At 40.8% G+C, this 23,594-nt stretch overlaps 1 protein-coding gene across 1 annotated transcript in view; it reads left to right on the forward strand.

Annotated features, from left to right (window-relative positions):
* Nucleotides 1-1,379, forward strand: part of TMEM182 (transmembrane protein 182) — a 76,237-nt gene extending 74,858 nt beyond the window's left edge. The window contains exon 5 of the mRNA XM_028104031.1: nt 1,159-1,379. Coding sequence (XP_027959832.1) covers nt 1,159-1,379 — 221 coding nt within the window. The remainder of the gene's footprint in view (nt 1-1,158) is intronic.
* The last annotated feature ends 22,215 nt before the right edge of the window (nt 1,380-23,594 follow it).

Raw genomic sequence — 23,594 nt, forward strand, 5'->3', positions numbered from 1 at the left:
GGGTTATGTTTACCTTTCAGACTGACTCGCAATTAGAATATGGAGATTTTATGCCTGATGGTTTCGTTCATTAATTCAAGACTATAATAGGTCCTTGACATGTTTGGATTGAACTTTTGGAAACTAGCAAATGACCTCAAGTATATTTTGCTCAGGGACAAATTTGAATCCCTCAGGCTGCGTGGTTTGTGTGTGGGACCTGTCACTCACTCACCCGTGTATCAGCTTGGCTGACTCTCCTGGGTTTGCAGCTCAGCACAGTGGGGCTGCTCCCTTCTGTTATTTCAGTGACCACCACGTGGAAAAGTATATGCTTTGCAGTATTCTCAAGTTTTAGCATTCATGAAGCTCTTTGGTCACATTGCTCCCTCCCTGCATCCCTCCATTCTTCTTCTGTTCCTTTCTCTTGTCTAATAAGGCTCTTGGTCTTATACCTGTGGTTTTACATTCCACAGAATTTTTTCATTAATTTTTTCCTCATTCTTTCCAGGCAATGTTGCCTTTATGCTATAATCAATCTTCAGCATCTGTATTTCAATTTGAAAGAATCATGTCTATTCTTTTAAATTAGTTCAGTGCTTTCATCTCTGTTTTTGTCTGATACTTACTTTGGCTTTGGTTTTCGTTGACAAAATTACCCATAGCACTAGTTAGGCTGTATTATAATAATATAATAATAGTTGGAAAGACCTGAGCTAAAAAGCGGCTCTGAAAACTACTGGTTGTTTTTGCATATCCTTAAAACCGAGGGTCAATAGTACCTATTTTATCAATTCATTGTACAAATTGAAATAAATAATGTATTACAGTGCTCACTCCAAACCAGGCATATAGTACAGATGGGAAATGTTAGGAGAAATTCCACTAGGCCGGATCTTTGACTCTTATGTTCATAAACACCTAATACAGAGCCTGGCATAGAGTAGTACTCAATGAAGGCATGTCAGCTGTTGCCATTGTTCTTATGTTGCCATCACAATGCTTTAAAATTAAAGCTAAGCAGTGTGCATATAAAACACATAATAAAGGGTGTGACACAAAGTAGGTGATTTGGCTAGAATGGTATTTTTATAGACATATCATCAGGCAAATGATTGGTTAGTGTTCTTGGGACACATCTTCAGAAAGACTAAAGGTCTTTTGTTTTGTCCTTCTCAGGCATCCTGTTCTCCCTGGTGGTGATGCTGTATGTCGTCTGGGTCCAGGCAGTGGCTGACATGGAAGGCTACAAAAATATGAAAATGAGAGACTGCTTGGAGTTCACCCCTTCTATTCTGTATGGCTGGTCATTTTTCCTGGCCCCAGCGGGGATATTTTTTTCTTTATTAGCTGGATTACTGTTTCTAGTTATTGGACGGCATATACAGACACATCACTAATCAAACCGTTGCCACCACCGTTTTTTTGAGAGGTTTTAAAACAGCACTTTTTTTTTTTTTTCCATTTTGTTCTGGTGATCCCAGTGTAGAATTATTAGATGAGCTCTTTAGTTAGTATTTGAATTTTGCTTTTACATTTTACTTGTGATTTCTGCTAATAGGAAAGTCTTAGAATCTTTCCAGACATCCACGTTTCCATCCTCTGTAGGTGCTATCAAGAACCTAGGTCTCTAAGGAGCAGGTAACATGGGCTTCCCTCTCATTGCAACTGTTAGAGCTCACACAGGTTACAAAGGCCTGATAATGGCATGACACCACCACCTGGGCTAGTGAAGATTTGATTTAAAGCTTCCTTCTTGGCATTCACTTCTGTTATTAAAAAAAAAAAAATCTTTGGGGAATAATTAAGAACAGAAAACAAATGTTGTCAGAGAACTTACCCCATTTCTTCTCCACACACATGCATCTCCACATACACATTACTGACTCCTGTAAGATAATTATTTATGACTTAAAAATAAATAACAGTGTGCTTGTGGCAAGAGCCAGGCAAACCCATCAGTTCAAATGGACCACAACCTGACTGAGGACATGTACTTACTCCACTCTCTTACCAACAGGAGTTTGGTCACTTAATTCTATTCCCTTAATTGTGCATGCTTACATAACCTTAAACTATGTTTAAAAGTGGCAAATCTGTTCACCAAATTACATATAATGCAGACTGGATTTTTAGGAGCTCAGTGGATTAATTATATGTAATATGGCTGAAAATATGTAAAAACCAGGCACCTTAGCTTAGTACTTAGTTCTGTTTGATATTTTAAAATTCCTCCTTAAAATTATATGCTAATATGTTCAGCATGTGAAAATTTATTGATAAAATGTGCTTTTAATATGCACTAGCTATAAACTTTCAAAATATTTCCATATGAAATGATAATAGCCTTGCTTTATTAAAGACTATGAAATATTAACTTTTCCCAAGGTTTTATGGGTTGTAGTTCTTCTGATCATTTGATTCCCTTAATTATTGACTCTCAGTTTCTTCATCTTTACAACAGGTATTTTAACATTTATAGATATGCTAATTACTTTAACATCTTGGAAGAAAACTTGGTGCTGGTTGGTGGATACTTCTTATTTGCTAGTGTAGACATGCAGACATTTTGCATATCAAAGATGTTTGGCACTAATTGTGATTGAAATCAAATCCATCTGAGAAGCCCACGTTGCATTGGCATTTTGGAAACCTCCACCAAGGAGCAGTTTGGTGTTGGTGAGGGAACAGAGAACCCTCATGGTATGCGAGCTTTGTTCTGGGCACAGTGTTTTACTCTGCAGCTGTTGTGATTATCTGAGGCAGGACTCAGATGCAAATTAAGAGTGACCACCTAGAAGATGCTGGGGGAAGGGGGGCTATTGCTTTCCATTCAGCCATTCCCCTGATGGAGAGATTGCCTGTCTTCCCCACACATCTGTACTTTCCATTAACCTTTTTCAGTGGGAGGAATTTCTGGAGGAATGGCCATACTCTGAGGTATCTACAGAATCATGAGGGCATTTTAGCATTTAGGGGCAGAGAAGACTAGCATGTGATAAAAGCAAAACACAAAAATAGACAAAAAACCAAAAGCTTCAGGGGTTTAACTGGTTTCTCAAGCCATCTGAGTTATAAATGTTTTTTGTGGTACTTGCCTTTGTCTTTTTCTGTTTTCATTTTTATATTGCTCCATTTACTTCTTTGCTTTTGGCTTGATTATTAGAAAAATAATTATGGGTTCTGTTATGCATATTTACTGTGATATTAAGTTATGGCATGCCATTAAGTTTTCCCGACAACACTAGCTGTATTTGATTAGTTCATGTCATCTGTAAATATAATTCCTTTTTGTAGAACTTTGGAATGGAGCCTTTTTTCTGGTGTATTATATGTCATTTAAATTTCACATACAAGCTGCTTTCAGTAAAGGTTTGAATATTTATAAATTTCAGATGGTTATCCTCATTTTCTAATGCATTTATGTGGCTACCATATATTTATCATAAGGCAATTGGCTGAATATCTGATGTGTACGACACTTTTACACAGATACATACTTTGGAAGTATTTCATAGTTGTAATTCATCAGTCACATTAATTCAGATGCATTTCCTGATCTACTTACCAGCAATCCGTGGAAGGAAGGAAGGTGAGTTGTATGTGCTGTGTCAATAAGTGATATACTTGAAAATAGCAGAAATATGCAGTATATTCTTGTAACAGCCTTATGTCTGATTTAGGATAGTATGTGTGTCTCTATTCTGTGTATTGACTAATTTTCAGGCGCTTCCAAAACCTTTTTGAAGAGTGTTGATTTTGCATCATAAAGTTCCAGTGTAACAAATAAGATACCTTTTTGGTGATATTCTGGAAAGAGTGAAGTAAGAGGGTGGTGAGGCATGCCCTTGGACTTTGGGGAAAGCTGTGATCTTTCCATACTGTATTTGTTTAGGGGTTCAGTCAGTTGGGCAGCAGGTAACATTACACTGGGACTAGCTGGAAAAACCATAGAGAGAAGCTGAATAATAGTGTTCAATTTAGAGGTTGACAGTAGGACTTAAAAAATTTTTTCTAAAAAAAAAAAAAATTCTACTAGTATGCTATTACTGGCCATTTTAGTCACTTTTATGACTAAAGTATGAAATGTATTTATTGAATTTGAATATTAAATCCACTTATAAAGGCATATGATGGATGAGGTGTCAGTATTTGGTTCTTACCTATGTATCTGTCAACTCATATGTACATACGTACGTGTGTGTGTGTGTGTGTGTGTGTGTGTGTGTGTATCTACCCAGGATTATAAATTTGGATAGAAAGAGATAAAGTGAATGATAGAAATCAATATAATTAGAATGAAGGGGAGTAAATCGGAGGGGGAGACGAACCATGAGAGACGATGGACTCTGAAAAACAAACTAAAGGTTCTAGAGGGGAGGGGTGGGGGGATGGGTTAGCCTGGTGATGGGTATTAAAGAGGGCACGTTCTGCGTAGAGCACTGGGGGTTATGCACAAACAATGAATCATGGAACACTACATCAAAAACTAATGATGTAATGTATGGTGATTAACATAACAATAAAAAAGATAAAAAAAGAAATCAATGTAATTGAGAGAAATAAAAATTAAAAAATCAGTTTCAGGGGACAGTAACAGAGCTTATGTCCCTGAGTACTACTTAAACTGTTTTACTCAATTGATGATGGTCAATTCAGTTCAACACATAATTTGACTTATATTTTCATGAAAGAAACCAAATTAGGCTTACAAAGAGGCTTAGAATGTCATTAAGGATTAGACAGATAGGGGATGCTGGTAAAAATAGGCTGTACATACATCTTCATGGGGGTAGCATTGTGGGGAAAGACCCATAGTGCTGGGATTATATGGAAAGAAATATATTAAGAGGATGAGTCCCCAATTTGATTTTGGTGGGATGCCACCAGGAATGAGGGGGAGCTCATACAGCAGAGACGAAATAGAAACTACATTTTTGCTGATTGTCTGAAAGCATTAAATACATAGAGACATTTCCTCAGTGATGACCTAGTGTAGGTACAAAAATTCCAACAAAAACTTAAGAAGATGGTTTATTAGATGTTAAAAGCCAAGGAGGGTGGGGAAATATTAAACATCATATGTATTATAATGAGCATAAAGCAAGCACAGGAACATTTAACCCGGTTAGCAGGGTAAGAGGAAAGAAAGAACGAACATCCAACTAGAGCTTAGAGTTTCTGAGGTGCTAGGACCTCTGTCTCCAGGAACATTAAGATCAGCCTGGACCAGTCTGTAGGGGTGGGAAGTATTGGAGAGAATAAGTCGGAAATGACAGCGGGGGGAGTACTAAGGGTCCCGCTCTGGCTTCTGAAGGGTCATGTTTCCCACTAGTGTGTTGCTGTGATTGCGAACAATTGAAAGGGCAATTGGCTGGTTGAGCTTTATAAAATGATGTGCCTTTGGATATAGAGAATCATATGGTATGTCTAACCATTCTGTTCTATTTGTAAGGCCTCTATAAGTGAATAAATTAGAATGATTTTGAATTCAAGTAATGGTTTTTCTGGTTTACGCAAATGACAGAGATAGTCTAAATTGGCTTTATGAAATAGGTGTGGTTGGAGTAATTGGCATCCTGTACTGATGCTGAGTTATTATGAAGATAATTTAGGGGAGAGAAGTCTCACTGGGATAAAATAAGTACACAGGCCGCAAAAATTTTAATATTCCCATTCTTCTGGGAGTCCAGAAGTTATTGTGACATAATGCACTAAAAATGTAAATAGTTCCCCCTTTATGTGGCAATTGGTTTTATTTTTCTTAGCATTTCTTTTTCCATTTATTCTAAACAAAAACTGCCACTGTTAAAAAATTTACCAATGCTTACAGATTGAATTGTCATTGAAAGCTAGCTAAACAAATAGGTATTTGATCAATACAGCTTTAAGAAGAATGATATATAAAGAATAATGCTTGTTGCCTCATATTTTGGTGTGGCATATATAGACACTATATGCAGTATTGACATATCGTCTTTACTCTCCCAAAATACAAGACTTTTTTTCTCAAGAATTTTATGGGTATATGTAAATGCTTGGAGAAATGTCAGACAGAAAGTTGGATTAACCTCTGTGTGTGTTGTAATACCCACATACCTATATGTATGTTTATATTTATGCATGTGTATATATGGATTTAGATAACAATACATATGTATTTGTCAATAGACAGGTGTGAATGTGCACACAAACACACACACACACATATATATAATACATGTGTGTTTATAAAAATATTTTGTATATGTAATATATATGTTTATATATAATAAATACCTATATTTATTTTATATTATATGTGCATATCGCAAATATCTGTCTCAGGCATTCCTGAACTCTTAAGGCTTGCTGAAGGGGAGGGCACATTTTATCTTTATGGTAATGCAAGCCTATCCCAGTGGTGAGTGAGGGATACAGGGAAGACTTAGTGAATGCTATCACAGCCTCTCTTCCTTGGATCCAGGGCATATGTGATGATGCAGGTGGATTGGTTGTGTCTGACCCTATGCATGCCTAATGGCAATGACCCTGTCTTTGAACACCTTCTAACAACTGATATCTAGTTGTTAATTAATATTTACTTAATAGTAGTAAATTTTGCCAGATAAAAGAATTCCTTTCTAAAGCAGCATGCCTTGGTTGAATTTTTTGAATCCTCCTGCAGAAGGGTAAGCCACCTGGATGCCTCATGAACTCCTTATTTGGGTCACTTATAGGGAGGATCCTCTGGTGTGGTGGGAAAGGTTTTTAAATCTACATCTGAAGACCTGCAATCCAATCCCTGGATTTTAAACTTACAATTTGACAAGTTATTCCACCTTACTTTGGCTCAGTATATTCATCTAAAATATTTACTAGTTTACTCAGCAAATAATAATTGTGTGCATACTATGTGTCACAAACGGTGCTGAATATTGGGTGTATATTACTAAACAAGACAGATGTGGTATTTTCATTCTTCACGCTAGGATTCAAGGAAACAATATAGATAACAAGCAAATGAACAACAACAAAAAAAAACCCCACTGTGATTTATAAATTGTAAGTCCTCTAATGAATAATACATAGGACATAATGACATAAAACCATGATTGTAGTCAGGGAGGGTCTTTGTCAGGAGAGAATTCTGAATTGGAGAGAACACTGAGTATTCCGATACATAAAAGAGAGGAAGGGGCCATCGGGGTGAATGGTGGCCTGAGAGGTTTTCAGGGAGGGAAACTAGTGGCATAAGGTCTGAGCGTGGAAAGAGCTTGACGTGTTCTAAGAACAGCAAGCTGGCTCGTGTGGCTGGACATTGAAGGGGAGAGTTCCGTTATGAAGTTGGAGAAGTAAAGGCCCAATCATTTAGACCCCTTGTGGCTGTTATAGTATATCTTGAAGCAGAAAATTGAAAGAACTTGCTGGTGGAGCAGATATGGGATGAGGAGAGGGACAAGCCAGAAATCACTCAGATTTCTAACCTAAGCCAATGGATAGATGGAGAAGTCTGGAATAGGAAAGTCAGGGGGGAATATGTGTGAGGGAGAAAGGAATAGAATCCGTGGGCCATTTTGATGATGTAATGTTTGAGGTGTTATGAAATATCCAAGTTGAAACATTAGTATATGGCAGTCAGGAGCTCGGAGGAGCAATCTGAGCTGGAGACTCACATTTGGGAGTCACCACATTTAAAGCCATGGGAAAGATGAGGCGGCGAGGGCAGATGGCTAGTGAGAGAAAGAACTCTTTGCACTGGAGAACCCAACATTTATAGGGTGAAGAGAAGGTGGAGCCTGAAGAGAGGCCGGAAAGAGACATGGAAGCATTAATAGGAAATGTGGTGGGGGAATACCTGGGGGGGGGAGAATGTTTTGAGAAGGGACTGAGTTTTGAACTTTACCAACACTGCTGAGAAGATGGCTGAGACAGGGAAAGAAAGGGGACCTCTGGCTATGGAAGCTTGGAGGTTGTTTTTGACAATGACGACAGAAGTCTTGGCATAGTGGTGGGGACAGAAGCTGGATCTGACTGGTGTGAGGAGCTGATGAGAGGTGAGAATGTGAACACATGCTGGGCAGCTTCTAGAAGACTGTCCTCAAGGAGAGCAAAGGGTCATGAACTTCGGGAGAAGGGAGTATGAAGTCCAGAGGAAGCATTCTTAAGACCTGGGAAAATGAGAGCCAGTTTGGCTATTTTGCAAATCATTCTGTCCAGCATAGAGGGCGATGCTGTGGGAAAGGATCATGATGAGAGTGGGGTCATGAGGCATGCTGATGAATGTGTGCAGGGACAGTGTACCTGCCTCCCCTTAAAGGAGGTCATGTATTTGAAGTTACCCAGGATGGAGAACGCACTCACTATATTACACTTGGCAAAAAAACCCCACAAACACACAAAAAAATCCTGTTGTACGTTTACCATGTACTAGTCCCAATGTTAGGTGTCAGGGTTACAGAAAGTTGAGCAAATCACCTTGTATAGGTCAAATGTAATACTCTTCATTGCTTATCAGCCAAGCATATGAATGAGACCCCAGGGAGTGAACACAGTTGAAAGATAGATCTGTTAGTATTTTGAGTAGGAATAGAAAATGACAGCAGAATCAGTATGTCAGGATGTTGCTGCCTATCCAGAAGATTCCATCACGCTAGTGAAGTTAGGTGCTTCCTGACTTGCTTCCCTAGATAAGTATTTGAGAAGGAGATTTCTTGTTTATATCTGATGGCCTTAGTTTTGTTCCAATCTAGAAGAATCCCCGTGACTGTTAGAAAGCCGTCTGCTGGCATGATGGGAAATCCTCAGCCTCCTGCTTTAAGAATAATCAACACACATACTGGATATTGCATTAGAACCCTGGATCTGGATTCCACATTATTTGTTTTAGGTTGTCCATTTCTGATCTGGGACAATACCCTAAGATAAAAAGGAAAAGTATAGTATATGAAGGAAGATTGATAAAATGTTCAGAATGAAGATTTTTAAAATTGACTCTGTTTGGATTCTAAGAGATTCTTGTGTTTCTTAATTCATTGGTAGTAACATTAGAGGAGTTTATTTTCTAAGGGGAGTATGTTTCTACTCTTTTGTAATTGGCCTGACTGACCACTAGCACCCAGGAAGAGGGGCTCCATCTTAACGCTGGTAGATGTTGTTTTTGATTGATCAAGAGTAATATCAATATAGTTCATGATTTCCAGTACTTTTATCTGTCCACATTATTTTTTATAGATAGCAAGATTTTCCAAACTGATCTGGTTGTTTTATAATGTTGTCATCTTAATCATAAAATGGTGAACCCCAAAGCCTACAATTTCACCACCTATCAAGCTTTCAGAAAAATAGTTTCCAAGGTCTGTTACTGCCTATTCACAGACACAATAGGACAGGAAAAAAAAAGTCGTTAAAGAAATCTTTTAATTCTCCAAGCTGTTTTCCTTTACAAAAGTAATACATATTCATTAGGTAATTCAGAAAGTGTAAATAAGCAGAAAGAAAGACACAAATTTCACCCATAATTCCACCGGAAGAGTCAAGTGGTATAGGTGGTTATGATAGGTAGCCAGAAGAGGGTCATACAGAATAAAGTTCTGTAAACTTAGTTTTTTACTTAATACTATAGCTGGAACAGGTTTGTGTCTTTAAATATTTCAAAGATTACTACACTCTTTCAATTACAGCCAAGCCAGTGCAACTCAAAAGCATGCCAACCCAGTCAGTGTTTTTGGAGTCACTTTGCTTGTTGTCTATGTGGACACAGTTTAAAAAGGAGGACTAGTAGGGACCATCCGCCTGGGTTTTCATGAATTAAATAATGGTGGACAACTGAAAATCGTATCAGGAAAATAACGAGTGCTCTCTAAATTTCCACTGAATGAAAATCAAGACAAGATTAAGAACGATGATTACTCTGATTTTTGAGCATTTCTTATGTGCCAGTAGCTTTTTGTACATTGTCTGTGATGTCATTCCCCTGGGGAGTTGAAGGAAAGGTAACAGAAAGGGTATGTAACTTGCCCAATGCCCCACAGCTAAGAAGGGTTGGAGATGTGTTTTTAGGTGTTTGGGATTCTCCAGGTTCTTTCTGTAATACCAGTTGGCTTCTCCCTAATAGCGGTTGGAAAATGTTTTTGAACATATCTGAATAAAAACAGAAAGATTTCTGTGAATGGGTACATGTTGGATTAGTTTCATGAATGATAAACCAAATCGCACAAAGTGAGCTACTTTAAAATCCTCCACTGACCACTCACTTTGTTGTAGTCCTTGGGCTTCAAGAATTAAATGGGATGGTTACAGTATCTATGTCAGGGTCCCTGTGACATGCCCAATGACCTCAGCGACCTACAATCTGGTATGAGGCCGTAGGAGTCTGAAGCCACTTTAATTAGGCTTATGCCATTCTGGGGACAAAATAGAAAGACCGCTACGTGGAGAGCTGATATTGCCTTGCAGAAATGGCTTCCTGGTTTTGTTATTGAAAGCTATCACTCACAGTGTTGGAGAAAACACCCAGCTATGTGACAGAGGAAAGATAGTGGAATTCTGAGTCTAAAACCTATCTGTGTACCCTCAAGCAAGTTACTGAGCCTCTTTATTTTTCTCCAAACAATATAATTGGGCAAAGCCCCCAGGGCAATGTCCAGTCTGCAGCTGGAATTTTAACAGAGTTCCCACTCAATGCCAATTAGGGGAGCAGGGATGGAGGCCTTCCAGGTAAGCAAGAGGTCTCTGGAGAGACAGAGAAAGATGGCCAGGGTTGGAATCCGAGTTCCACTCTGAGTAGCACGATCTTGAGCAATTATAGACTTCTCTATGCCTCGGTCTCCTTACCCACAAAGTAAGGACAGTAAAATGTTTGTGTAAGGTGTTTAGAACAGTGCCTGAACCAGAATAGGTGCTAAATAAATGTTATCTACTCTTGATATTGTTGCTGTTATCATAGTTTTGAGTTACCATGTTTCTCTAATTTCTGATCCAGGATTTCTTAACTTTACTTTTCAAGGGTCAGTGGATACAGTTTTTCAAGGACCCTTCCCCCCACCTTATTCCTATATATTCATCTTATGAACATCTTCCTTTTCACTGCCTCTCCTTGTATAAGATTTCCTAGGAGTGTGATGAGAGCCAGAAAAACTTGGGGGAAGGGGTGACAATTGTAATAATACGTTCCCTTTAGAGAAAACGGACCACCAAAGAAGAGAAGTTAGCTCAGAAATCACTTGGGTGGGTTTCCATATGTGGTCGGCCAACCCCTCTCCACCCATGCTCCCCCCAAAAAGTCCAAATTGAATTAGTGCCCCTTTAAAATGGGGAATACATTTAAATATCTATAAAAGGAAAACACAGAAAGATAATGAAAAACGGCTCTCCTGCACATTGGCTTTACTTGTCCCCTTGTTATGTGACTTCACTTTGAAACAGATCGCTCTCCTTGCAACATGTAGCATGCTGCCAGCCACCACATGGCTATTTGGCAGCTATTTAAAGCACAGATCATATTACTGCACTGCAGTGCTAGGCACCCATGTTCCAACTGGTACACAACTGATCTAAACAGAAATCAACTTCAGGTCTCCTTCTCTGAAATTAAATGTGAAGGCGTGATCTCTAGGATCCTTTTTTCTTTCTTTTGCGTTACTTCTTTTTGGAACGGTGTCGTGCTTGCACCACAGGGGAAAATCAGTTGGGTTGTCAGTCTGATACACTGTATTATCAGATATGTGAGCTTTTCCTCCCTTCTACATTTGCCTAAGAGCTTCTAAACGTGGAGAATACAAAGTGCTAAATGGAATGAAATGACCTGTCAAGGGTAGATACCACATTTGTGAACAACTTCAAAAAATTCCCCAGCTTCAAGGCCCTCCATCCTGAGCTGCCTTTTTCTTTGCTTTCCTCTCTTTTCTTTTCGAACCGAAGTACTTCGTGCATCATTGATCTTTGAAGATCGTTTCGTGAAAAGAAACCATTTTGTCCCTGCCTAAGCAGCCTCAGATAAGATTTGGAAGTGCGGCTGAGTGTTCAGTATTAGAAGAGCAGATTCAAGCTTCACCTTCATTATCATACAACATTTATATTTCACATAATACTCAAGAAAGACAAACAAGCAACTTCCAAAATGATTTGACTAGTACATACACTGGATAACAGTGACTTGTGGTTTTAGGATTAGAGAAATAAAAATGTTTTGGAATGTGACTTGGTTAAGAGAGAAGGCTCTGTACAGCTGTTAACCAGAGAAATCAAAATGCCTACCCGAGGAATGATCAGAGAGGGTCACATTTGTCCCAGGTCACATAGAGTTATCCTTGGTGGAGGAAACCAATAGTATTGCTAGTGTTTATAGGAAATTGGGGATGAGGACACTGCTTCTACTCATGGCTGATACACGTCATAATCTTAGGAAAGGTATTACTTCTTTATTCTATCGGCAAAATATAAATAGTCATTGAGAGAGCTGGAAAAACAAGTCAGCCGGCTCATTTCTCAGATTGGTGACCTGTTGGTCATGGTAGTTAATTCTGGGAGTGATCCCCAAGGTAAGGAGTGTTGCTAACTCCTCCCTGACAGAGTGTCCACAGTACTCAATAAACAATAAACAATAAACAATGGCTGAATGGCTAAGTGAATGAATGGATCAAGCTGTTGTGAAATTTTGGCCCAGAGCAAGGTCACTTTGACTGATCACTTAGGAGAAACTGAAGCAGCATGTAAATATTTATATTAAGCAAATATTTTGTGGCCCATTTATAGTCCTTTAGAAAAATAAAAGTCATTCCTTTAAAGAGTTAGGACAGAGCAGAAGTTAACTGGGTTCTGTCTTTCTCTTTTAATGTATACTAATTAGCAGGTTATTCCTTCAGTTCCCAGCAGGAGAAGTTGAAGTGAAGGGCTGAGGTTATGGGGTAGCTGAAGTTTCTCACCAGGTAATGTTAGTTCCTTCACCTACACTGAGCATCACTGGATTAAGAATTTCTTATTTATTTGGAGGACTTTGTTGAAATACACTTCATAAAAAAGGTGCCAATAAGGTCACAGAGCTGGCTCCTCTTATACTTTCTAGGAAGCAGGTCCCTGGTTTTTGCCACAGGACCAGAACAGCTAATTGTGTCGAGGTGGGGCTCCTGGCCCAGGGACAGCCAGTCCAGAGCCTATCCCCCTGCTCAGGACGAATGACTTGTAGCCCAGGGCAAAAGTTGGTCAGTTGGATTCTTCTTTCTCTCCTTTCCCTCCTCCCTTTAATCTCCCAACCGTTGCCTTCCCAGTAATTTTATACTGGGACATATCAAAAGGTGTTTGGAAGAAGTAGGGGCAGAAGCCTGGAAGATACATGAGCAGTTGTTTTGTTTTGTTTAATATTTTATTTATTTGAGAGAGAGAGAGATCACGAGCAGAGAGGGAAGGGTAGAGGGAGAAGCAGACTCCAAGCTGAGCAGGGAGCCTGATGTGGGACTTGATCCCAGGACCCTGGGATCATGACCTGAGCCAAAGGCAGACACTGACTGAGCCACCCGGGCACCCCTGAATAGCTGTTAATGGGAACAGTGGAGACAATGATGGGCCATACTCAGTCAGAAGGCTTAGGGGGACAGAGACCATCAGAAAGTACATGATGATTTTTGCCACCAGGTCAGAAAGCCATCCACATGGAGAGCATAGAGGAGTTTCATTAATACCAGATGGTTTCCGGGATGCCCGGGTGGCTCAGATGGTAAACTGTCTGCCTTTGGCTCGGGTCATGATCTTGGGGTTCTGGGATTGAGCCCCATGTCAGGCTCCCTGTTCAGTGGGGAGTCTGCTTCTCCCTCTCCCTCTGCTTATCCTTTTCCTCTCAAATGAATAAATAAAATCTTAAAAAAAAAAAAAAATACCAGATGGTTTCCATGAGATCTAGAGGCTTTTACTGCTGTGGCCCTCTGAGCCTCCTGCCTTCCTGCTCCAGACTCTAGGCTCCAGGCAGCCTAGCTCGTTATGTGTCCTGTTCTTGGCTGTTTTGCTAAGATTTTCCTTTCTTGCACCATGCATTTTGCTTGAACACTCCCTTCCTCCACTTAAACTAGCCTGGAGTGTCCCTATTCCAGTGACTCAGAGAGCCAACCAAAATAGGAAAGGAAAACTTAGAAGCATTTTTCTCATCCAGTAGGTCAATGTTCATTTTACTTGTGAGAGAACAGTTGAAGGGTAACAGGAATTATGTTCATATTGCTTGTCTACCACGGAGGGAATCAAGAAAGCCATAGCAGCTGAGGGTTTCCTATTTACCCAGTTCCATCTAAGCGTTTATGTCTCACAGAATATTTGATTTCTAATCTGTCCCCGCCATTGTATTAGTGATGTAGGTGTCTTATGGCTATTGCTAATTTCATGTGTCTGATCCTCTACCCATTATTTTCAACATCACAATCCTCAGACTTAAAGAACCATCAATTTTTTGACAACCATTTCATACAAATGACCAATTGTACCCTATAGCCTAGGAACTCCAGATTCAAAAGCGCTGGATTGCTGGCATTAAGCCCCGATGGTGTGTAAACTAATGGGGCTTTTAGCACTTAACTTTTAAGCATTTCTGTACGTAGAGGTGGTCAAGGCCAGGACACCAGCTCTAATAATGAGTTCAAGATCTTTTGTGAGCTGCCCTGTGAAGTAAGCTATTGTTTACAACACTAGAGCTTTGGGAGAGTGCATTCTAAGTTTTAACCAATCAACAAATGAATTTTTGGAACACAAATCACTTATCAACAGGATCCTATCTGCATACATTTCCCATGCAGTCATGTTAAAAGGAGAGTGAAGAAGGGTTTCAAATGTAGAACTTCTGGTTCTTTGGATATGCTTCTAAACATAAGTTTCTGCCATGACTTATAGACATGATGTGCCCAAACAATATGGTGCTTATAAAGAAGGACTAGGCAAAGTTTTTGATACTATGCTCCTTTTATTTCAGAGGACACAGAACTACATTTTCTTATGTATTATACAAAGGTGAATTGTGTATACTAAGAGAAAACTCAAGAAAAATGGAAAATATTGGCATACTTCATGTCGGCATGCCCCGATTTCCCTATGCCCCGCATGGAAGAATGACAGACAAACATCTGGTCTTGATAGATACAGTGGTCACATTTTTCACTGGACTGTATTTGCCTGCATATTCATTCTGGCAAGTTTCCACTTTGTACATAATCAAAACATATATTGAGGATGTATTTTTGGGCTATGAATTAACACTGCCATTTCAATGATTCTCCTCAGTCTCCCAAGTTCCATGCATTGAAAATACTTCCTTCTTTTATAATTATTTTAGTTTTTGTTGCCTTTTTTTCTACTGGATTTATAAGTCAGAACGTGCATCACCGTCAGTTCATGATTCTGTTTGGAAAAGGCCTCACCCAAGTTGATGAGGTGCAGAAGGTCTTTAGAGGGTTTCGTTCTAGAATTCATTCTCAAGGAATGGAGACATTGGGACAAAGAGGTGAGAACCAAAGACATGATCACATACAACTGTGTTCAAGTCCAGCACTTAGATATAAGCCAGAAGTTGGAACTATTGCAAACCACATTTATAATATCATTTGAGGGACAGCTGGGGTCAGTGCTAAATTCTGAATTGTCAGATGCAGAGAGGCTACTCTTGCATAACAATAAGCATAGGCTGTCACATTGAACAGAAAATCACCACATTTTCACCTTGGAAAGTATTTTCTAAATAGAACAGTAATTGTTTTTAGGGAGCTGTTCATGACTTACTTTTTTCCCCCCTACCCTCAAGAATCCCCCAGGAATAAGGTAAACTTTTTATCATAATTTATACGATGTGGTAATTTTTTGAATAGTTTAGAATTTGTATAGCCTGATAACAGATCTGCCAAATTGCACACAGCCATCCTGCACTGGCAGGAAGACGGGCTTGGATGACCTGCTGGGTCCTTCTCGTTTCGAATGTCTGTGAGTCTTTGAAATACATCCCAGAGCTTAATTATGACAGCGGTCTTTATTATTCTGAGCCCCTAACGGCACACTTCATGAGAACAATGTAAGAAGAAAAAGGCTGGTGCCTTTGCAGTGGTTGAATTGGAACATGGGATGCTTTCACAGAGGAGCTCCTCTTTCTCAGGCAGGTGGAAGGTTGGAGGAGGAGTGGTGGTCTAAGGATCAGAGAGTGCCGGTAGGCGCTCATCAAACTAATTCTGTTATTCGTTCACAGTCTAGTATAAGTCAGTTATGGGCATACTTTTTGTAGAAATAAGCCATGTGAGTTTTGACCCCTTGCATCAATTTAAACAGCTTAGCTGTCCTTTCTCTTCCTCACTACATCCAGGCCTGGCTTGGGCATCTCCCTGGAATTGTGCACGGGAACTGGACAATCAAGCACCATGCTTAAAAAAAAAAAAAAAAAAAGTTTTAATCTGAAATAAATGTAAACCTACAGAGCAGTTGGGAAGATAGAGAACTCCCACACACACCTTCACCAGCTTCCTCCGATGTTAACATCTCATGAAACCACAGTACAACTTTTAAGAGGTCAACCTTGGTACGATACCACTAACTAAAACTATGTACCTTTTTTGGATATTGCCAGTCTTCCCTCTGTCTTCCCTCTGCCAGTATTTTTCTGTCCTGGATCTGAACTAGGACTCTTAGTTGAATTTGGTTGCTCTGTCTCCTTAGCCTCCTCTAGTCTGTGACCTTTCCTCAGTTTTTCCTTGTCTTTCATGACCTTGGCACTTTTGAAGAGTACCAGTCAAGTACCTTGTCAGGTGTCTCTCATTTTGGTTTTGTCTCATGTTTTGTCAGATTGGAGCTATGGATTTAGGGAAAGAACAGAGATAATGTACCCTTCTCAGAGCATCATTGAGACACAGGATATTAATCTGCCCCGTTACCGGTGAGGGTAACCTTAATCAAAGTGGGGTCTGCTAAGTCAATGACATATAACTTATTCCATTTTTGTGAACAGGGCCTGAGTTGGCAAAGGAACCTAGCCAGCCTTATGCTAACGATTTAATAGACATGTAGTTGGAATGGTATGCATGTGCACTGAGCAAGAATTCAATGCTTCGAATCCTTGATGGGGCTTGCATTTTTAATTTTCTTGCCCTATGAGTTGTGATCATCATGGTCTAAATATAGGTCTAAATGCATCTCTGGTAGTACTGTGGCTGTTTGTAGCTGTCTGTGAGTCTACTCCTGACCCCACTTTGCCTAGGCCCCAGCTCTAAGGCTGAAGGATTATCCATTTATGAGCTTTATGCATGACAAAGAAAGCGCTGATCCAGTCACCATCTTAGGAGTTGTCTTTTTTATCTACATATGCCACATATATCTTTTTTTTCTCCTTAGCCCTGGGAGGTAGAAAAGTCAGACTACTCCATAAATTAAAAAACATCCCCCTGCCAAAAGAAATCCCTGATGAAGGCTCAAGGACTTGCTTTATATGGCTACAGCAATGCAGAGTTAGAGGATCCAGGTTCTGCGAATCTCAGTCCACTGAGCTGCCTTGACACTCAGTTCACCCAGCAAAAGAGGCTCGGGGCCCTGGCAGGTCCAGAGAAGTCCAGTCTATGAGCAGGTGCCTCGAACTCTGAATGTATTACCAAGTTATTATAAAAGCCAAGGGACATTACTTAGTCACTCTGGCTTTTCCACTTGGTGGTTGTTATTTCAGGAATAAAATATTCCTGGGGTTTACCCCTAATTTAATGCCAAGATGCAAATTGTGCCTCACCTGTTTCACTGAAGTGTTATTTATGCTCAAATAACACCTCCTAGATAAGGACCCATTGTGCCTGTTTCCTTCTTTGGAAATCCAGGATAATAATAGTAATCAGCTGCACACAAAGCAGTTGTGGAGGGTGGGGGATGGGAAAGGCTCAATAATTATAACAGCTCAGGGAAAACCAAAACTGGGAAAAGTGCTATGGAAATGATAAATGCAATAGTGAGAATTATGACATCTCTGCAAATTCACCACCAGAGGCCAGGATAACACAAATGCTGGGTAAACATTAGCTTCATTCAACAAATATGTATTGGCTACATATACCATCAGAATCCGAAGTTAGAAAGGATCATTGATAAAAATAGCCCCAGCTAAACATTTTTTGATAGATTTTATTTTTTTAGAGCAGTTTAAGTTCACAGCAATATTAAGCTGGAGATACAGAGATTTCCCATGTAACCCCTGTTTTCCCACCCACCACACACACACACACACACACACACACACACACACACAGCCTCTCCCTTGTCGGCATCCCCCACCAGAGTGGTACATTTGTTGCAGTTGATGAACCTCCACTGACACATCATTATCACCCAGAGTCCATGGTTTACATTAGGGTTCACTCTTACTATTATACATTCAGTGGATTTGGACAAATATATAACATGTATCCACCCTACAGTATCATACAAAGTAGTTCACTGTCCTAAAATTCCTCTGTGCTCCACCTATGCATTTCTCCTTCCCTCTTTACCCTTGGCAACTACTGATCTTTTTACTGTCTCCATAGTTTTGCCTTTTCCAGCATGTCATATTGTGAGGGGCGCCTAGGTGTTTCAGTCTGTTAAGCGTCCTCCAACTCTTGATTTTGGCTCAGGTCATGATCTCGGAGTCTTGGGATCAAGCCCCGTGGTGGGCTCTGCACTCAGTGGGAAGGCTGCTTGAAAATTCTCTCTCTCCCTTGCCCTGTGCCCCTTCCCCTGCTTGGGCATGCTTTCTCTCTCTCTCTCTCTCTCTCTCTCAAATAAATAAATCTTTAAAAAATTAAAGCAGAACCATACAATATGTAGCCTTTTCAGATTGGCTGCTTTCTTTTTTTTTTAAAAGATTTTTATTTATTTATTTGAGAGAGAGAATGAGAGACAGAGAGCATGAGAGGGAAGAGGGTCAGAGGGAGAAGCAGACCCTCCGCTGAGCAGGGAGCCCGACGTGGCACTCGATCCCGGGACTCCAGGATTATGACCCGAGCGGAAGACAGTTGCTTAACCAACTGAGCTACCCAGGCGCCCCACAGATTGTCTGCTTTCACTTAGTCACATGCATGTGAGGTTCCTTCATGTCTTCTCACGACTTGATAGCTTGTTTCTTTTTAGCACTGAATATTATTCTATTGTGTGGGTGTGTTGCAGTTTGTTTTATCCATTCACCTACTGAAGGACACCTTTGCTGGGTCCAAGGTTTGGTAATTGTGAATAAAGCTGCTATAAATATCTGGGTGCAAGTTTTTGCGTGGACATAAGTTTTCAGCTCCTTTGGGTAAATACCAAGGAGCATGATTGCCGGATTAGATGGTGAAAGTATGTTCGGCTTTGTAAGAAACTTCTCCAAACTGCCCCAACTGTCTTCCAAAGTGGCTGTACTGTTTTCCGCCTTGCTGTACCACCAGCAATGAATGAGAGTTCCTGTTGCTCTAATCCTTCCTGGCATTTGGTGCTGTCCGTTTTCTGGGTGTGGGCCATTCTAATACGTGCGCAGTGGTATCTCTTTATGCTCTCTTTATGTTGTATGCTTAATATGTGTCAGACGCTGGGCTAAGCACTATAATGATCTCATTTAATCTTTACAAAATCTGATAAGTGTTATGATTTTGTCTTTCTATTCTACAGAGAAGTAAAGGGAAGTTTAGAGAGGTTACATGACTTGCCTAAGGTCCCATAAATAACAAGGACAAAGCCAAGGGTTCAGAGGCAGTCCCTCACAAGGTGAAGCTGTGTTCCTGTGACAGGCTGGGTCTCATGTTCACCCCCTCCTTACAGAGGAGGACCTTCGTTCCAGATCTGTGAAACGACTCGCTGGAAGTCACGGCCATTTAGAGTAAGATGTACGAAGAGAATCCCATCTCTATCAGCCTGGTCCGCTGCATCACACATAACTCAGCTGTCAATCATGTCAGGTTTGGCCTCTGGTAGAAGGTGTGCAGTCCTTGGGTTTATACTGAGGAATCCTGATAGATGATGGCTATTCCAAGCTTCTCAGATCTAGTGCTTATTATAAATGTACTTAATTTCATGCTCAGATTAAAGACAGAGGACCTCTCTTGAGTGCAACACATAAAACTAGCATCGCCTTGCTATCTAGTTGAAATATGTTGCCTACCCTGTGCACGAACGCCAGCCACAGTTGAGAGCTCTGTGCTATTGCTCTACCTCCCTCCACTGTTAATTGTCTTCGTAGGGGCTTTCCATTCCCAGTTCTATGATACCCTGTGGTGTTTCTAATTTTTTCATACAAAATTGAGGATTCTTAGAACATTAGTTCCAACCCAATTCAGTTTTAAAAGCAAATGTTCGGCATAAGAAGGTGAAGTGTGTGGATTTTGTTTTTTTCCAATGTAGGGGGTTGTAATTCCAAAAATGTCAAGAATTATAAAGTTGCTCATTAAGACAAAGAGGAGAAATGATTTGTTCTTAACTGGAATTAGAGAACAGAAAAATGCAAATAGTAAAGTGTTGACTAACTTCTGGATGGGGAATGATTTGCTGCTGTGAATAAGGTGGAGATTCTGCTCTTGAAAATGCGAGGACTCTTACCACCGACGGCCAGTGCAGGCCTTGTAGAATTGTTTTCTGTAGTGATACCCTGAGATGGCTATGTTGGACTCTGGAGCCACTGTAATGCCACTTTGATGGACCACCAGTCCCCGCTGTGGGATGTGGTTTCTAAGGCCATGGCAGAGGCTGAAGCAAAAGACCCGTGATGAGCTGTGGCAGAGCAGTGGGTTAGCTGCACACTTGATTGGGCAGCAGAAAAGGGGCTGATGGGCTGGCTATTCGTGTCTCCTGTGGATTTGGTTCTAGTTGCACTCTCATGCTTTCTAGAAACCCAAGGATGCTGGCTGATTATAGTCTCTCTGGGTAGGGGACTTCCAGGGAAGTTGCCAGTTGAAGGAGGCAACAGGTGGCTTCTGAGAGCTCCCCACTCAGGGTTGGCTGCATAATCTGTGGGGCCCAGGGCAAAAGGAAAAGAGGAGCTCCTTGTTGAAAAATTATTAAGAATTTCAAGAGCAGAGCACTAATCCAAGCACAGTCCAAGTGTGGGGCCAGGTCTGATTGCAACTGCTACTCGCCCATAAAGCTGACCCTGTCCCCAGTGTTAGCCTCTCTCTCACTTTTGTACCAAATCTGTATAAGGTAGGAGACAGTCCTCTGTCTTAACTTACACCTTCATTTTATCAGGGTAAAATTAAGTGAAAATGAACAAGACGCATTGTTCTGGCTCTTTATATTTCAGTAGGAAGAAATTCCTAGTAGAATTTCATGGGCTCGTGGGCTACATTTCACTTCACCGTGAAATTAATATTAATACAAAATACTAATTAATATTTTCAAGTCACCTTTTACAGATTTTGACTTGATAAACCTAACTATCCAATCTGCCTCCATGGAGGGCCATTGTGTTTACATTTCCCACATATGATTTAGGTTTTGTAGGTCTTAAGTTTCAAAACAGAAAACTATGAAGCTCAGGTACCACTTTTGACAGCTGCAGTGTGAACTTAGGGTTTAAGTTTCTTGATTCAAGAAAGGTGTTATTTATTTATTTATTTATTTATTTATTTATTTATTTATTTATTTATTGTTCTTAGTTCCACTGCCTGGCGCAGTGGATGACAACCGTGATTGGACCTGATTCTTTCTCTCAAGGGCTCCTATTTAACAAGATATAAAATCTCATAACTACCTTAGTGTTATGCCATGTGGTGAGTATGTCTGACCTGTTAAGGATGTGCGGGGGCAGGGGGCTTCATCCAGCTGCAGGTGAATTAAGGGAAGGCTTTCCAGAGGACTCCAGGGTGGAAACTCCCACGTACTGTCACTCTGCCCGACTTGGTAATGCACAGCGCACATTTGCCATTCCCCAAGTAGACAACTCCTTCTCGTTTGTCAGTAGTAACATCTCAAGGAACCAAAATCCTGAAAACACTTTGGAAACTGTGGAAGAGGTCACCAGGCAGTCAGCGATGACTTTTAAAGCAGGGATGAGGCAGATGCACATTTTAGAAGCCCTTCTGGGGCTTTGTGGATGATCGCACCTGGGCAACATGACTGTAAGGGATCCCAGCCCAGGGAGGTCTTGCAGCTGTTCAGGTGGAGAGACCACGAGACTGCAACCAGCCGTGGGCAGAGGAAGGGCGGTGAGAGGACGAATTTGTGATACACTGTGGATGCAAAACAGTGGAGGGAAGGGAAAAATCAAGAGCTGGTAAGGACCCACTCTTTTCTCAAAGGTAGTACAACAGGCATTCATTATTAGTGTTGTTTTTTTTTTTTTAAGATTTAATTTATTTATTTGTCAGAGAGAGAGAGAGAGAGAGAGCACCAGGCAGAGGGAGAAGCAGACTCCCGGCTGAGCAGGGAGCCCGACATGGGGCTCCACCCCAGCACCCTGGGATCATGACACAAGCCGAAGGCAGACGCTTAACTGACTGAGCCACCCAGGCATCCCAGGCATTCGTGATTAGTAATACCCCATGTAGTATCGAGTAACCAGTAGGAAATATGCTTGGGTGTTTTTATGTTTCTGGTAAACAGGTTCTCAGTTGATGTTCATCTGTTTGCTTTGCTCTCTTTCTCACTTGACCATGAATACTTTGGTCACTAGGATATTCTTCTTTTTGCTCTTGTCACTGTGCTTGTTTCATAGGGCATAAACAGCGGGTGCTAAATACATACCATTTTCTGACTGATTAGGAATTCAAGAGAACATCAAAGCTGTTTAAAAGGCTGTGTGGATTTTCTCTATTGATTTAAACACTTAGACTGGAAGGAGACAGAGCAATTTACAACCACTGCAGCACACATCTGAGTTAGCACTGATTTCTGATTTCTCTGCGTTTAGCAACTTCACATCATACCCCTTGTGAAGGGCTTCACTTGCTAGCACCCTGTCCTAAACCGTCAAAATGTGTCTTTCCAGTTTGTTTGGAGCACCATAAAGGCAAAAAGGGGGGTGGTAGATGTAACTGACATGGCAGACTATATGACTTTTTAGAAATACTGAAACACCATGAAACGCAAATGCAATGTAGCTATAGTTTGTGGCCAAACTATGACTCACATCCTCTGTGAGCAGGCGCATGTCTGAGTACATTTCTGTTCAGAGACAGGTGTTCGTGAGTCCACTGACGGATTGCCAGTGTGGCACTATTATTCTCAGGACGCGATTTCTGAAGCCAGCAATTCTACCACAGGAACGTGGGACGGAGGGTCCTCGTGGCCACAATTTAACAAGCTTTAGTGAGACTGATCCTCTGGCAGCCTGTCAGTGACCAGAACTGCCCAGATTGTAACAGATAAAAGAAAGATTCTCAGGGATGCACAAACTGGGGAAAGGAATGTAGAGTGGTGCTGGGGGAAAAGCAGTAACCAGGAGCAAGATTTACATCAGTTCATCGTGAGAACTGGCTCTGGTGCACCTTTAGAAGGAAGAAGAAACATTCTGAACCAGCACCCTCAGAGTCCTAAAAAGAGATGCTGGAACTCGAAGAATCGCCACTAGAGGGCTCATTTCATCTATAAAGAAGTCTGTGTTGAAAAGCCAAGAACTTTCCAAAGGGCTTTTTTGAGCACATCTCAAGGTTGGGGGATGGCGGGGGAGGGAGGGGTGGTGGTGGTGGGGGGGTGGTGGT

Source organism: Eumetopias jubatus, unplaced genomic scaffold (genome assembly GCF_037043125.1).
Source record: "Eumetopias jubatus isolate StellerSeaLion01/CBP00866 unplaced genomic scaffold, mEumJub1_p1.0 scaffold_9, whole genome shotgun sequence".
NCBI classification, from domain to species: domain Eukaryota; kingdom Metazoa; phylum Chordata; class Mammalia; order Carnivora; family Otariidae; genus Eumetopias; species Eumetopias jubatus.